Here is a 17,427-nt window from a genome sequence, read left to right as displayed (position 1 = left end):
GGTATTTGCAAGGAAGTATTTGAAATATGTTTCAAAGATCAACAAAGTTCATTCTGTTCACCCAGTAGGCTATGGCGAGGCCACAGGACTTAGGTTTAGGAGCAGATATTGCCCAGCTCTGTCAACTTTTAAGCTGTGCTGTGTGTCAGGGGGCAAGGCCTTTGACTCACAGTCTGCTGTATGGCCCTAAAAAGAAGTTGGTAGGAGAGGCAGGAGTCATTTGTGAGATTCATGTCACATATCTGGCAATGCTTTCGTCAATCCTCCTAAAACAGCATATGCTATTTCTTAGGGACCCTGTGTATTTAAGAGCCTGCTAGCTGTAGCTGTGAATACAGAGAATGGAAAAAGAATTGTAGCCTTTCCTCTTTCACAGTTATCAAAACCAGAGAATTTTATATGGTAAATTCCATACTATTAACATACAGTCTCGCCCAATGTCTTTTTGTTGTGCCAGCTCCTGGATTGTCCACATGTCACTTCTCAACCAGTAGACCTGCTGGATGCCACTGACAGTTTGCAACCCAGGCATTCACAGTGTACTTACTTTTTCCTTGTTATCCATGGTGATGGCAATCTGCATTCTTCTCCCCCGGCGGAAAGCCACCAAGTGGTCTGTTTCTTCTTCACTCAGGTCTGGCATCCTGCTTGGACCAGGGAAGCACTCAGTGCATTTCTCGCTGACAATTCGCTTGCCCTGGAAAAGACAGAAATGAGCTTAACAACATCACCATTAGTCCTGTGCATTTCCCTTCCTGTAAACAGATTGCACAGGATCTTGGTCTGACAGAACACAAACATGAGCCAGGTTTCTTGGTTTGTAAAGCTGTCACCCCAGATTCTCTAAGGGATATGTAACATTACATAGCCTTGTTTAACTGAGCGCATACCAGTAGGTAAAGTGGGATTACCCTAGTCACCCTTCACAGCATGATCGAGGATGATATTTTAACTCCAGACAGGTGAACCAGCTCCCATTTTTGTCTTTGAAACAAATATGAAATTGTCCTCTCACCAAACAACATGTCCCAGAAAAATGTGAGGCTATGTTGGAGCAGAACCTGTAGGATGAGATAGAAGGGAAATAGTGGTGTTCTCTCCACTCTTGTCTGCAAAGCAGCTACTGCTCTGAAGTGCACCAATCCTTGATAATTTGTCATCTTTACCATCATTGTGCATCTGTATTTCTGGAATAATTTATTCAGCAGAAGAAAAGTTTAGAAAACAGACCTGTAAATCCTCAAACGAGGGCAGTTTACCCCTTTCAGATATTACTTCCAGCTGTTCGTATCAGTTCATGTCTTTAATGCACGGATTTACATCTGGTTCTTATTTTGTTAACTACCCTTGTAGCCAGTTGAGCCATTGCCAGTGCCCTCAGCCATCACTTCCACAAAATGAGTACATCTTTTGTGCAAAAATACATATTTTTTCCTCATTTAAAAGTATCATCTTTTGGTTCCATTGTGTGTCTTTTTGTTTATGCCTGGCAGGAAAATGCAAGACTCACTGAGTCATCTCCATTTTTACCTCTGAGCTCTTTCTTTTCTCTTCATCTGAATGATTTCTCCGCTTGATCCTATCGGGGTTCGCCCCTTGGAAGCATCCCTCTCTAAAGGATGGTATATTTTCTTCTGATTTTCTCCCTGGACTTCTGCAAATACCAGACGCTTGATTTCAACAGATCTCAAAATCTCAAAGGATCTCAAAATCTCCTAGAAAACTGCTGTGAAACATGGGAACTCTTTGTTGCTATGAACTTGTTTTCAAAAACAAACAGAATACACTGACCTCAGATTTGTATAGAAGTCTTGGAAACATTTATGAATTTGCCATGAAATATGATTTCAAGATGTCTTGCATTAGTCTGATCTTCACTTGGCTCTGCTAGAAGTGCAGATGTTAGCATGGAGGTAGCCTTAGTGTAGACAGCCTCCATAAGCAAGACGTTTTTTATTGCTTATGCAGTCATTGAGCTTCCTAAAATGTGATACAAGTTTTGAAGGCCATGGAATATTTTCAGCATCGGACCTGCAGCCTCGTGTTGATTCTGCTTTCGCATTGTGTAATTTTGCTATCTCAGCAGAGAGTGTTCTTGAGTTAATTCAGTGCATTCAAGTGAAGGAGTGGGTCTTTGTACTGCTTTAGTTTCTGACTGCCAGAGTCCTATGGATATTCTGGCATTGTTCCCTTGAGCTCTGGTCTCAGGTTCTAGCTGTAGCTTCTAGCAAGTTTTGCCGTGCTTAGTAGCACTCTAGCTATTTCTGCTTTTCTTGAAATAACTGAAGTCATGGCTTGTGTCCAAAGGATCTGCTACGAATCTGCTCAATGCACTTCTAGTATTTGTGCGTTGTTCTCCATGTTTGTGTCAGTGCAGCCTCCTCTTTTGACAGCTGCCATTAACTGAGTAGACGTCCATGAGCTACTCCCAGAGATGCCAAAATTCATTTCTTCAGAGAGTAAAATTTGATAATCAAGAAAACAGGCAATCTTTTAAATATAGAGTACAACTGTCCTAGCATCTACCGTGGATAGGCAGCCATCAGTGATCAGAGGATGTTGGTTTTTATGAGCCTGAGAGCAGTGATGAAGGCAAGCAGCAGACTAGAGACTATGGGCTTCAGGAGAGCAGGCTTTGGCTTGTTTGGCTAGCTGGTACACAGGATCCTGAGGAAACAGTCTTGAAGGAGAAAGGAGCCCAAGAGACCTGACTGGTTTTCATAGACAAAGCTCAAGAATATAATTAAGGACTTCCTGTTGTGCAAGAAAACGCAGGTGTGGTAAGACACAAGAAGGGAGTTCCTGCTTGAACTTAAATGTGCAAAGGGAGTATGTAGGAGGTGAGAAGGGACAGGCTCCCAAAGAAGAATGTTTTAGCAGCGCTTGGGGATGCAGGGATGGGGTTAGGAAAGCCAAAGTTCAGCTGGGACTGAAGCCAGTGAGAGACGAGTCAGCAAGAAGGACTTCTGTACGTACACCAGCAGCAAAGAAAAATGTTGGCCTGGGATGCAAAATGTGGAGAGCAACTTAGTGCCACAGAAGTGAAAAAAGTATCTAGGCCTTCTTCGCCTTAGTCTGTTGGAAAGATTTGCCAGACTTCTCTCAGATGTACTCAAAGGGCAAGGTGCAATGAACCTGGTGTATGGAGCCTGCTTTGGCAGGGGGGGTTGTTCTACATTATCTCTAGAGTTCTCTTCCAACCCCTACAGTTCTGTGATTCTGTGACACAACAGCCACAGTGACAGTAGTCAAACACTTGAAAACTGTTGCCTAAAGCAGTTGTGAAGTCTCCCAGTGCTGGAGAGGTTCAGAACTTGACTAGATTCAGCCTTGAGCAACTGAAGATAACTGTGAAGTAGAGGCATGCTTTTAGCAGGGAATAGAACTAGAAGACCTCCAGATGTCCCATCCCACAACAGTTTGGGTTCTAATATTGTATTCCAGCTTTTAGACTGCCTCAAGTTTGAAGTAAAACCTGTTTAGGTGTGTACATGCATGTATCCACAACTTCATGTGTACAAATGCAAAGTATTTTCTCTGTTTTGTTCAGTGCACAGCTTTTATACAACAACAGCTAGATTGATAGTACAGACCAGAATTCAGGGTCAGACAGCCCCAACGCTCATAGTGGTTAGGTCTTAGCCTTTAAGAGTCACCTGCTTTTGAATGACTGAGTCATATCATGTCCAGAGGTGACATATTTCTGTTGCTGGAACTATTGGCCGATTAGGACACAGGATGCTTTAAAACTAAAATAATACTTCAAATCATTTTCATATTCTGTAATTCATGTATTTTATTCCTAAATATCACTGAAACTGAGACTAGAATTAGAATGGTCAGCACAGGCTTCCTGTTTGCAGTCAAAGAAGCCAATGTGGCTTTTCTTCATGCTACTGCGAATCAGTACTAATGGATATGGGTAAAAAAATTAACCTGATAGACTATCTTGGTCCTGTATTTCAGACCACAGAGTTGGACTGGATCATTTGAATCTATAAATCTCTCTCACCATCCCCTTTGGGTTCATGGAGCAACATCTGCAGCCACAGTAGTATTCTTAGTGTTCTGTGGTCTCACCCATGTTGGCAGTTGTGCTGAGATGACTTCAGAAACACAGAATTAACATGGTCATTTTAGGAATATACTGTTCAATACTAATGGGCAATGACTCAGTTCTTATCTTGTGATAAACACGGGAAAAAGAAGTTTTATTTAACTCTTCCTTTACAGACTACGTAAACAGTTCTCTCTTATTCAATAGCTTGCCAAGATATGCTAACAAAACGTGTCTTCCAGATACATGAAAAAACATTTCCCATTGCAATGAAAAGGAAGTGAAAAACAAAATCTTGATAGCTGCTCTGAAAACCTAAGCATTCCTATTGAAACATGATCCCACAGCTAGTGAGGATAGAAGTAGAAAACATCATTGTGTGTGCTTCACAATTCCCCTTTATAAGGGAAACTGAACAGTTTCTTATGCCTTGAGACATGGAAGAAAAGTGCTTAGCAGCTTTTTGAGGCCCCCTACATATTACTGGTCCACAGCTTAACCATAGCAATGCCAGTGGAGTCACAAAAGGGATGAAATCAGCCATCCCTGCCATGGGAATATGTGTGTGCAAGACAGATTTATCTGTTTTCTCCTCCCATAGCACCTTGTCTTCTTCTTAAAACCTGTTCCACACTTATGTTTGTTGGGAGGAGGAGTCCATACAGAAATCTGGGCAACTGCCTGAGGCAATCTGTAAAAAAATTTTCTGTGAAAGAATCTCTTTTTCTCAGCTTCTGCCTCCCTGGCATCAATCCTCAAGCCAAGGAAGCTGCCCACTGCTACTAAGGAACTTTGCAGACCAAGCAATGCACTGCTTCTCAGTAGGCAGAGATGGCATTCTCCCACTATAATAGCAAAGCTCTTGGGAATCACAGGAATTACTCAGTTTAGACCTTCAGAATAAGGCTGAATCCTGAATGACTAATGTATCCGGGGAAGAGCCGAGAGCTGCTGGGAACCTCTGAAGGCAGCAGGATACATGACGCCTTGCAGAACAAGCACTGAACTGCTTGCTGTCCTGCCTCCCTGCCCTAGTTCTAGCATGATTCAGAGGCTGCAAATACAGTCTGACTTTGCTTTGGAACCTCTGAATTGCTCAAGCCTGGTAGTTGCTTTGGTGCTGAAGCGGTACATTACTTCGTTATTCCCAAGAAATATCCTTGCTCCAGGTATAATCCTGTGTTTCCTGGGACATTCAAAATAATACATCTTCCCTCCTTCAAACCCTGAGCAGAAATATACAGTAATATCAGATTGTACTGGTGAGGTTAATTAATGAACTGGAGATCTGTGCTGTCCTGTCCTAAACAAAGAATCAAAATGAGATGTTTAGCATACTAGTTAATGTTTTTTATATTAAGAAAGTAAATCCAGTGATGGCCAAGCAGAATAATAGCAAGCTCAAGCATTAGTTCTAGCCACACTCAAGAGCTCTTTTAGGTATTCAGGTGGCAATGATCTGTCCTTTGAACAAATAACATGGTCACAAATAACTCTTCCCAGGGATACTGAGCACTAAGTGGGTATGGTTGAAAGCTGGCTTTGCCACCTGCTACCTGGGAAAGTCCTTCTTGAGGATGGATACAGGCCAGGAGCATAGACAACAACAAAGCCTCTGCCCAAAAACCTAAAAAAAAACAGTGCAGAGGAGCTTGTATCCAAATTCTGTGGATGAGACTGATGCTCAAAGTGTGTTACTGGATTTACAGGTCATTAGATAATAAAAAATCACAGTAGGAAAGTTGGCATGTTGGCAGAGCCATTAAACCCTGCAGTTTATTGAGCAGATGGCAGAGAAGCCTGAGAGGCTCATACAGGAAATACCTATTTAGCAGATCTGTGATAGCTGGGCATAAACAGGAGTGGGAGACCACTGGCTTTTCTAGGAAATATCTTTTCCTCCTCCCTCCACATGTTATTTTTAGCTAAGATGGGTTGCCTCAAGGCACATTCTGCTTAACATGCCAACACATTTTTTGCTTGTTCACTATTTTAAGAATACCAGTGGTTTCCTAGATTACTTGTACCACATTGGGAAATCTTGGCCTCAGTGGGCTAGCTCCCAGCGCGAGGGATGTCAGATGAGGGAAGAGCCCATGCAGAGCCAATGGGAACAAAGAGAGGGGCCCAAATGGAAAGCAGTGGTTGTTCAGTGTAATTGAAACTGTAATTTGAGAAGTGCCCCTCTTGTGACAGAGACATGCAAAGGTAGATTGCAAAGGTAGTGTTAAAAATGCCCATCTGAAGGGCTGTCAGGAAAAAGAATATATAAGAAATACAGGGGTCTGTATTTCCAGAAGAAAAATCTCAGAGGTCTATTCATTGGCTATGCTGAAAAACCCTGGTGCAGAGTTTAAGGTAGCAAAATGATATAGCTGCCAGTGTTCAATGCTAATATAAATCCCCATCTAAGACTTGAGTTCTGAGCTGTAGATTAGGAAAGGGCTCCAGGGGACTTAGGCTGTCTGCGAGAGCCTTTCACTCTGCAAATGTAATTGCTTCAAATATAAGTCATTCCCTCCCTGCCTCCTCAGTTACATGGCTATGAGAAACCTTGGAGTAAACTCTCAAATATTTCACTGATAAATTCACTTGGTAATGAAGGTGGTTAGATGTCTATGTACCCTCTATCCTTAGGAAAAAAAAAAAAAAAAAGCATTTCTTTTATATCAGAAGGTGGTTTGGTTCTTACGGAATGTGATTTTCTTTGAAAGGGACGTTCACACTACTGGTTATCTATCTGGAATGAAGGAAATGAGAGACTTCATTCTTTTTCTCCTGAAAATTCATTATGAAAGGTACATTATTTCCAAAATGATTCAGTTCCTTCAAGGTAACATATAATGACTTTGTAATGGCGCAGTGCTTGTGGCCTATTTCTTCATGGAAAGAAATGGTAGCTAGGTCAGGGAGAAACAAGGCACACAATTGGAAAAATATTTTCAAGCTGCTTCAGATGGAGTAAATGGCTCTCTTCCTTTTGTTTACAGCCAAGGTTTTCAGCACTCCTACCCTAAACCTCCCGGGCAGCAGGAAGGGTGAGGTTTCACTTTATTACCCTGGGAAATGTCTTTGGCTTGGACCTCCCTTCAAAAAAGCCCTCTCTGATTCTCTGGGCCAAGCATGTTGCTGTGCCTAAAAGAGGCTCCAGGGGAGCAACATTTGCTGCCACTGTTTCCTTTTCACTGTGCTGCTGTGAAAAGGAATGGGCTGATCTCATCCATTCCGGTATGGACGGCCGAGGATTGATATCCCCTTCACACCAACACAGTCCTCAAAAAAGGGCGTTGCATCTCCAGGTATCTCACTGGTATCTTCTTATTGCTAATCAAGAAAAGGATAACACTGCTTCTTGTACTCTTTTGGAACTTATTAAATGGTGTGAAGAAGTTCCAATCGCAGCAATAATCTCCCTCCAGAGACTCACTAAGTAGAGAGCTTCCCTGTGCTCCCACATGCGTGTATCTGTGCATGCAGATAATACAAATTTCCAATTATTGTGGCATTTCTGATCCTTGTTTCTATTTATCAGTGGCCAAACCCAATAACTCCAGCAAGAACATGGTCACTCCTCTAGGATATTCCAGAGGTGAAGCAAATAAAAGTGTAAAGCTCACACAGGCACTTACTTCCTTGGACATGCTTTCAATACTAACTGCCAAACTTTTACAAAATCCTTCCTGGCAAAACTGATAGGCCGCTAGGATCCTTTCATTGAAAAAATGGGTTATCATTTTCAATTTTTTCAATTTTGCTGTTTCACAAAATTTTTAATTCTGGTTTTTATTCTGCATTTAAAATTTTCTGAGATAGAGCAACGGGGAGAAATTATGTTGTTGTCCCCTTTCCAGGCACAGTGACAGAGTTAAACCAGTGGGATGCTGGTGACCCAAGTGAGCAATGCTCTCTCAGAAAGGTCTGTGCATGGCTGGGAGGAACCACTTGGAGGTTTAGCAAGGCCTAGGGGCTGATTCCAGTGAATTGGACATGGAGAGGAAAACAAAGCATGGCAACTCGAGGTGAAGACTGAGGCTGTGCTGAGGGAGCAAGAAATGAGAGGAAAGGAGTGAGAAGGGAACTATTCCCTTCAGAGATAAGGCACTGGGAGACACGCTGAGCAGAAAGCTCAGATGAGGAAGAACAGAAGCCCCTTTAAGGCTTGGAGACAGAGACTTTAGTGTAAGAGGAATCCTCTTCCTTGCTCACCTTAGCTTTGTTGTCCATGGTAACAGCCAGCTGCATCCTCTTCCCCATTCTGAATGTGAACATATGATCTGCTTCCTCCTCCTCCTCTTCCTCACTGCCAATGCCAAATCCAGTGCTCACAGGGCAGGGGCTCTTTTTCTCACTCACCACCCTTTTGTCCTGGAAAATGAAGCACTTCTGTTACCAAATCTAAGCCTCTCAGCTCACCAGTGCACTCCCCTTCCCCAAACACACCTGCACGTAAGCAGGGCAGACCAGTTATGGAGTGGTAGGCCTTGCCCTGGGAAAGCTTTCTGTGCATGGCACTGTGCTGTGACATTCCTGCAGGACAAGGGGCTCATTGTCTGCTCAGCAGCAAAACCCACAATTACAGTGGATACGGAAAATCCTTTGCACTTACAAATCTGACATTTCAGATTAAAGTGCCAGAGTTTTATTGCTTTCTGCAGCAGTCTGAGTTAGACCAGAAAAGTCTAAGTCCTGATGGAGATTGCCTGGGAAGCCAAGAGGATGGCTCCCGAGGGTCAGTGCTCACCATCGAGAGGGCTTGGCTATCTTGTCCATAGTGTTCAGTCTGGGTAATTGCATCTTTCAGGTCCTGTATGAGAGAAAAATGTGTGCAACAGAGCACCTCCAGAGAAAAGCAAGGGCCGGGGCATGACAACGTAAGCAAGGCACTAGCTTGGATCTAACAATCCAAGAGTGTTGATGGTGCAGAATGAGGGTGGGCCAGCTCAGTCTGGCTTTGGGCTTCCCCCAGGGGCTAACACAGGACTGGCCTGGTGATTTAGCAGATCACACACCGCCAGGAGGGGAGGATAAGGTTTGTCACATACAGATTTAATGCAGTCAGAAAGGATGCCTGGGACTTGTAGCATTTGCCTCAAAACGCCTATGTAACCACGGCCTATTTAATTGCAAGTACAAAGCCTAAGAAGATCGTGATTTCAACCAGCCTGTGGTTATCTTCAAATGTATTCCTGATATCTCCAATATGTATGTGGCACATACACATCCTACATGTTCTGCGGCACATACACATCTTACATGTTCTGCCTATATATATATATATATATATATATATGTATAGCAACAGTGTTCACACCTGGGAATCATCCAGGGCCAAATGTAACTGTTCACTTACTCACTTATTTGCATGCTTGCTCATTCTGAATGCTTGGGTACAGGTGCCTGGGCAAGGCTGGAAATGAGTGGATCAGCAAACACTTTGGGCATTTTGAGCTTTTATGCCCTTATAGGAATGTTTAGGAGCTACGTTCCATGCCTGAAAGAGTTTTGCTCTGGAAGCTGTCTCCTTCAGCAACGGCACTTGTGAAGCTCATGGAGGCAGGACCGAAGCTTGTGGTGGCTTGTGGTGAAGAGGCATTCACTCACTTACATTGTGAGCTTTGGTGATGGTAATAGTGAGTCCATCTTGCTTGGGTTTCCTGGAGGTAACAGCCATTCCCTCCTGCTCAGCTCGTTTCTTGTCCTCTTCTATTTCCTGAAAAAGATATATCCTTGTTATAGGCCTGTACCTGGCTGTGCACAGATTTTGTAAAGTTCCTGTTTAGAATTTTTCCTAAATGGACACAGCTCCAGCTCTGAAAGAAAGTAGATCAACTTGTGATCCATCAGTGTGCCCTTGGAATGGGTGACTGGCAGCTGGGACATGTGAAGAGCCTGGAACACACCTGGCCTGCAGAAAGGGAAGGGTCTGCACAGAAGCCAGGGTCTCTGTGCCAGACTGGGGTCATCATCTCTGGCCAATGACCTGCTCTGGCATCTCTGGCTGTGATCTACTTATCTATTAGGCAACTTCTTCTTGAAGCCAAGTAGTGGTAGGTAGGAAAGTAACATTTAATATGAAAGTGAGAGTTCCTCTCCCCTGAGTGCTTGACACATTCAACTCATTCCATAGATTTTCACTAGATACCATTATTTTTTGCTATGATCAAAAAATGTTCAGAATGGCTCTTCTGGTATCAAAGGAAATAAGTCTTTTAAGCAAGATCCAGCCTCGAGCACCACTGAACATTCTGGCTCTTGGTCCAAGACACAAAACATGCTTTTTGCCATTCTCAAGACTACCCATCCAGCCAGCAAATATTAAGCAGCCCCCAGAGCCAAGTGGCGATTGGAAAAGCCAGGAGAATATTCCAGGCAAGCCAGGAGGGGGGATCCTTCTTCCAGTAGCACGCTCAGGCTGTTCAAGTCTGCACTGCTGTATGCAGACACTCATGGAGAAGGGTAAACAAACGTAAAGAGAGCTCCAAGTTACCGCAATGTCACCCTGAACAGTTCTTACAAGCTGGGCTAGATATCTTTTGCAGGTCACTGGGTAGACTCTCTTGGCCAAAGCCAATCAATCCAGGAACAGAAAAAGGAGGTGTTTTTCTCTCCTGTGAGCTTCACAGAAACACTGGGACTGGCCTGAGACAAGCTTCAGTCCATACAAGTACCCCGGACTGGGTGAGGACAGCAAGAGGGAAGACAAAGGCTCTCAAATGTGTAAGGGATGCAACCTTCTGTTCATCCAGGAGAGTAAGCATGAGGCACAGGGAAGGACAGAAGGGGAAGAAGACAGTGTGTATGAGACGAAGAGATGGGAAAGCTGTGATGCAGATGGAAGAAGAGAGTAGGGCGAGAAGAAATGCTGCAGCAGAAAGGGAAGCATCAGTGAGCCTGGGTTCTAATCTGAGGAGCTATAGCAAAGAACAGAGTTTGGCTGACCTTCCCCAAACACTTTCCTACGTAATAGTGTTATCTAACAAAGTCATCCTCCATTGCTGACTATCTTCTTCATGCTATGAGTTGTGAGGACTCTAAAACAGAGCTGAGGAAGATAAGAATCAAGCAGTCTTACCTGGTATCTTCGTATAAGCGCTTCATTCTTCTTCCGTAGAGCCAGGATTTTCTTATCAAGTTCAACATCTTTCTGTTCTTTCTTCCTTAGCACAGCATCATCCACAGTGGTATCCTGAAAACATAAAGAGCAAAGCTATTCTTGGTGATCACACTGACAGGACACAAACCGGATGCTTCTGCTTAAATAGCGGGGGGAGGTTGAATGGTCTTTTCCCACCATTTCCTCCTTTACACCTCCATCTAAAAGCAAACTGCATCTTGTAAATTGAATTCTTCCTGACAGAACTGACCTTTTCTACTTTAACATTTTTTTTTGTTCTGCACTGAGGTAACTGGAGTGAAAAAGCAATGCCCCACACTGATGGCTGCCAGTAACTCCAGAGTTACCACACCACTTAATACACAAAGTAAATGACACCTCTGCCTGCTCTCAGTTCAGATGCTCTCAGGCACACCCAGGGTACTCCATTTACATTCAGACAGCATCTTGGTTATCACAGGGGATAAGAAATCAGATTTTAGAATTTTAGTGACAGCAGCATCTAGTGAAAATTAATGCTGATGGGTATCAACACACTGCAGCACTGCAGCATGGTGATCCATATCGTCTAGACTCTGCCTGCACGAAGAGCAAGGTGGAAAGTCTGAGATCTCCAAGGCACTACAGGTTTATTTTTAAACAGTGTTTTTGTACTCTCCTTATCAGCATGGCATCTGCATGCTGCAGAGATCTCACATTCCCTCTCCTCTGCTTACAGAGAGCTGAGTAAGACAAAGTTGGCTTGGGGATAGGCACAGCCCACCTGCACCAGCACTCTTTGCAGCTCCAGTGCTGCCCAAACCACCGTCCTGGTCCCATCCCTAGTCTGGATCAGTCAGGACTGGCATCAGAGCCTCCCCTGGAGCACCTTGGCTCCCAATGAGCCCCCAGGGGCACTGAGAGGGACCTGCTGGGAAAAAGCTGGGCCCCAGACTCAGAAACCAGAATCAGACATTAATAGATGCTTAATCACAAATAGAATTGATTGACATTTCTTGAATCAAAACCCCAGTAATCCTATCAGCCCCACTGCTGAAATCCAGAATAGCAAAGGCTGGGAAGAGCTGCACAGGCAGGAGAGGTTTCTCCTTCATTAATCACAACATGGCAGGTGCAACCTCCTTCAGGGAAGGATACGTCACTGTCCAATCGTGGCTGCTGGGTCACGGGATCTGGGTCTGACCCTCACCATGCCCTGGTGCCTTCCTGCCTGTGATGTCAGACAGTCTGCTCTGCGTCTCACCTCAAGCCAGCCAGTGGACTTGCAAGGCTAATTCCTGGGAATAGAGGGCTTCTCCTGCATTCCTACCTTTTGCCTGGTCCTAATTAGGTCATCAGAGGAAAAACTGGAGCATTGGAGGTCTAGAAAGGTGCTGTCAAACAAAGCTCTTCCTCAACTGAGAGAAAACAAAGTGAGAAGCCTAAGGCCTGAAGGCTAAGAGTAAAACCACAAAGCAATAGCCCAGGGGAGGGAAAGCCTCTGACTCTGCTCTGTTACCAGCTGCTCATGCCCTTTATCCAGTACTTTACACAAGCTCCAACCTCCTGAAGATGTGTGTGTTTGCAGCGTGCCTGTAAATCAAACGAGGCAGAACTTAGGCACTTCGATTTCATGTTTCTCATGTAGTGGAATTAGCATTTCACCAAAATGAAAAATGCATGGGAATATCCTATGACTATTTGAGAAAGCAGGATTTTAGCTGAGCTGTAGGAATGATCTCCTTAATGTTGTAAGGCTTTCGGCTGCCTGGGAGATGGGACACCAGGTGAGAATGAGGGCACATTTGATCTGCTGGCCCTTTGGTAATGGATATGTTGTGGTTTTGTCCTGTGCTGGTGCAGAAGCAGCAAACTGCACTCCTGGTAGCCCATGCTAATGCAGAAAATAATCATAGGTAGCATATAGGAATTTAGCCAGAGCATCACTGCTCTTTCAAAAATGTTATGGGGCTCCTGGGAGCCAAATCTGCAAATCATCTGCTGCTGTACATGGCCAACACTTGCTTTCAAAGGAAGGGATCCAGCTGCTGAATCACTATGTATCCCAGCAATGCCAGGTATTCCTTTCAAAGGCTTTACATGAGAAAGAACAGAGCTAATGACATTTCAGCTCTGATCGAGCAAGACTTGTGCTTGAACTTAACCATCTTAACTTAACTGCAGAGAATAGGACCACAGATAGGGGCAGAAATCTCCCTGCCATAGTGCTCTTTGTAGAGAGGGACTAAAAGTTGAAAGTGTGATACCATCACATAGAAGGGGGTGGGATGGATGGATGCAGATGTTGTCACAAACCAGAAAGGGGAAAGGTAGGAAAACCAGTTTGCACAAGTACACTTCCAATCATATCGCCACGATGGTATTTTATCAGTGCTGATTTACGAGCCCTCATGAGGACTGCTCTGCCAGGACACAGGAACACATTCGTGTTCAGGTGGAACAATAGGGACATTTAAACCACACATTCACCCACACATTCTTCTGCTGGACAATGGGATTTTGTTGAGGTCTGCAGGAGAACAAAATGCACTTTCCTATTGCCATCTATCATTCAGGTATGTGACAGACAAGTAGATTGTACACGTGGGTGGATACACTTTCATGGCCATTTTGCAAGCCTGATTAAAGCTGAATTCCTGTGTTTACCAGAACAGAAGCTATTCTGTGAGCTCTAAATTGGCAGGTTTGGTGTTTGCTGAATGCTGGGGTGTTGGCTGCTTGAGGGTGGGATCAAAGTAGTGCATGCCCTCAAACACACCCCTTTCATCCTCAAATTGCTTTGAACAAGGGCTGACAGGGCTGCCTGCTCAGGAAGAATTTAAAAATTCCAGTAGAGATTGTATTTGTGCCCTTCTCTTTTAGCAAGCAAAAGATGGCTGGGGCTCATCCATTGTATAGTTCAGCCAAGTCAGCGTTAGCTCAGCAGCCATTGCAAGCCAGCTGATAGCGAGGACATGCCCTCTTCTTTGCTTCTGGAACGAAGCTGCCACCCCAGCCCCTCCTGAAGCTGGTGCTTGGGGTGACAAGTAGCTGCAGCATGCCCTCCCCAGAACAAAGCTCTTCCGGGGAAGTGAGGTGCCCGTATGTTAGTGACGGGAGAGTTATAAATGGCTTTGGCAGAACGGACGTGCGATGGCTTTGAATCAGAAAGCCCAATGCCTCCAAGAGAGCCAGGCAGAAGGAAAGAATGGCCTCTCTCTATCACAAATAAAATGGCACAAGATGAGAAATGGGAAGCAAGTGCCTTGGTGCTTCCATTAAATGCCGACACCTCACTCTGCCATACGCCCATGGCTTGGCAGCACACACACATGCTGCGCAGCTCCCCAGGGGCTGGAGGGGTGCCTCACCCAAGGCTGGTGCTGTGTGCAGGATTTTCCTGCAAGCTCCTACAGCTGTCTGCTTCTGCAGCGAGAGACTTCGGAGGCAGCAAGAGTGGGAAAGAGAGAGATAGAAGGTGGGGGGGGGAGGGAGGAGAAGAGAAGAGAAGAGCAAAGACCTTAACTAACACTCTTCTGCATAAGCAAACGCATCTGCTCTTTTCAAGAAATATCCTCTGGCTTGACAGCTGCAACCTTTGCGGGGATAGGCAACATCCAGTGCTCCGTGGGTCTCTGTTATCTGTTCTCACCCACTCAGGAGGTACAATGTCCTGAAGCAGCCACCACAACCTGCCCTAGAGATCGCCACAGAAATCCCAGCACCCCACATCCACATCCTGGCACCCCCCCCATGACGCAGCACTGTTTGTTTGTTCCCGGTGCCTGCTGGCAGGCAGGCGAGGAATAAAAATAACAAAGCCCCAACCAGCGAAAGGCCACCCCAAGTGCAAGTTGTTTCAGGGCCTCTTTGGGTGTGGACCCCACTGCCCGCGCCCTCCTGGGACCCACAAAGGCGGCACTCACCGCTCGGTGCATGTCAGACATCAGCAGCAAAGCCCGGCAGATTCCAGCGCAGAGCTAAAAGAAGAGAGCCATCCGACGGCCTTTCTCAGCACTGGTTGCACAGCATACAAGATCATGTTTTGATTACAAAAGCCTCGTCTGGGCTCCCAGCCAAGAGCGCTGGCTGCCTAATATACCAAGCACAGACAGGGTTTTGAGTGCCTGTGTCCTCCTCTCCAATCTCACTCTCTTTTTAAAAGAAACACTCCCCCTTTTCCCCCCTCCTGACTCCTTTTAACTTCCTGATGCCACAAGCCCTCATTCAAAGTGGGGAAAGCTTGGCAAACAATGACAAATGGATCAGGCAAACAGCTTGACTTCGCTTTGTGGCCATTCATGGGGTTGTGTTATTTGCTATGCATGGATAGTTGCACGCCTGGCAGGGAATTGGGGAAATATCTGCGGTCCTGAATACCTTGTCACTGCGAGTACATGCATGAATCTTTATGGGAAAACAAGTGCCAGATTTGCCTTTTTCTCTTTATTTTCAGTCTTCTCTGGGAATTATTTCTCTACTTTTAAAATGAGTCTTTCATTCAGGAAGGGAAGAGAAGCGATGCTGTGAGGTGGACATTGTCAGCCAGCACCATGATTGGCACAAAGCATACAGTCAAGAAAGAGGGACCCTCAGAAAGCCCTCAACAGAAAGCCGCCAAAAGGACCCCAGAAGAGTCACAGAGAGGCTTTCTGAAAACAGGCAGCATTTAGCTGCATCTTGAGTTGCTGCACTCAAATCCTTGTCTCAGACCACCTCCTGGCCATGTGCTGTGTCTTACCTCTATGCTGATTTAAGACTTCTTCTTTAACCTACAAGATCCAGAAAGAGGTGAACAGGAGTTGGAAGAACATAGAGGAATATTCTGACGCTCAAGGACTAACACCCACCCCAAACTCAATAACACTTCTGTTTTTATATTGTAGCTGATACAATATAAAGGCCCACTGCTGATACATAACCCCTCTAACATATTTAAATAGGTCAGCCACTCACAAAATCCAGAAATCTCAACCCCAAATCCAGCAAGGTCCAAGGAAAGCCTTCAAAAGACTCTGAATAACTTTGAATCTGGCCCTTCTTCTGCACTTAGCTTTAAATACTGGATATCAGGACTACTAAAGGAATAAAGGAGGAGGAAACATGGCTTAGCAAAAGTGCTCAGAGGGAAAGACTGACCCATATTAATTAGTAGCTACTACAGTGATGAAAGGAAATTTAAAGCATTTCCCAGGCAGTGCCTCTGGATTCAGGCTTGAGGAAAGAAATGAAGACATTCATGTGGATAGAAACTTCAGAGAAAGACACAAGAGCATTGCTACAGCCCAGGTGATTAGAAAGAGGTTTGTGATGGACAAGGCTATGTGCAGGTGTGAGCCATGCTGAGCCCTTCCTTGCCCTTGGAACCCACTTGAGACAGAGGGAGCTGGGAAGATAATGCTGCCTTGGGTTTCCAAGTGGGTAAGGGTCCTTGTGACAGCAGAGTGGTGGCCCATTTTTTGTTGGGCTGGGGGCCAGAGGGAAGGGGGTCGTGTCTGGCAGATGCTACTGGGCTGAGTCAGGGAGCAGAAACATTTTGAGGAAAATGTTTCTACTCATGAAAATGGCTCATAGAAATGTTTTATCCAGTGTTGGTGCTATAGCATGTTTACATGGTCGCAGCATTTCTAAGCTCAAGGAATCCACACACACCACCAAAATGTGGGTCCAGATGAACACAGAGATTCACACAATTATCCCAAACACTAAGGCTAGGCTGTTTGCATAGCACAGGGTAAATGTCTTGTGCAGTGGGGTGAATCACAGTAGCTAAGGGTGCTCAACATGCCCAAGTTGTCAGAGCTTGAGCTAAGTGCTCAAAAGCAGTTTCTACAGATCTCATGCCACACCACGCCAGGTACTTGCTGTTATTGATGGTGTGGCCAAGATCTTCCAGTCATAAGCAGTGGTGTGAGCAGGCCCCAAAATATTATTCCCTTTGCAAATGTCTGGAGAACTGCAGTTTCCCCCATGGCAGTGTCAGCTACTCTGCTGTCCTCAGCAGAAACAGCTGACATTTCTCAGCTGTCCCTCACCCACTCTGAGTGGCAAAATTGATAGGCATCTATTTCTGCATCATCATCTGAGACAGATAAGAGGATGAGGATTCTGTTAAAGCCGTGGACACTGAAACCTAGGGGCAAAAGGGACCAGTCAAAGAAGCAGAATCTGCAGCTTCAGCAGTGGGGCAGAACAGGTTGGTTTGGGGACTTGTTGATGCTCTCGGGACTCTCACAGGATGTACAAAGACAAATCCTATAAATATGCTGAGATTTAT

General features: G+C 45.0%; 1 protein-coding gene across 1 annotated transcript in view; it reads right to left on the bottom strand.

Annotated features, from left to right (window-relative positions):
* The window catches only part of CCDC9B (coiled-coil domain containing 9B), a gene marked incomplete at both ends in the record, with an annotated part of 38,480 nt that extends 23,383 nt beyond the window's left edge, over positions 1–15,097 (bottom strand). Inside the window, 6 exons of the mRNA XM_079537552.1 lie at positions 548–697; positions 8,264–8,422; positions 8,799–8,861; positions 9,663–9,767; positions 11,130–11,243; positions 15,077–15,097. Coding sequence (XP_079393678.1) covers positions 548–697; positions 8,264–8,422; positions 8,799–8,861; positions 9,663–9,767; positions 11,130–11,243; positions 15,077–15,097 — 612 coding nt within the window. The remainder of the gene's footprint in view (positions 1–547; positions 698–8,263; positions 8,423–8,798; positions 8,862–9,662; positions 9,768–11,129; positions 11,244–15,076) is intronic.
* Between the last annotated feature and the right edge of the window lie 2,330 nt (positions 15,098–17,427).

The sequence above is a fragment of the Tetrao urogallus genome (assembly GCF_951394365.1).
Source record: "Tetrao urogallus genome assembly, chromosome: 6".
Classification (NCBI taxonomy): Eukaryota; Metazoa; Chordata; class Aves; order Galliformes; family Phasianidae; genus Tetrao; species Tetrao urogallus.
This window is presented reverse-complemented; position numbering and strand designations above follow the sequence as displayed.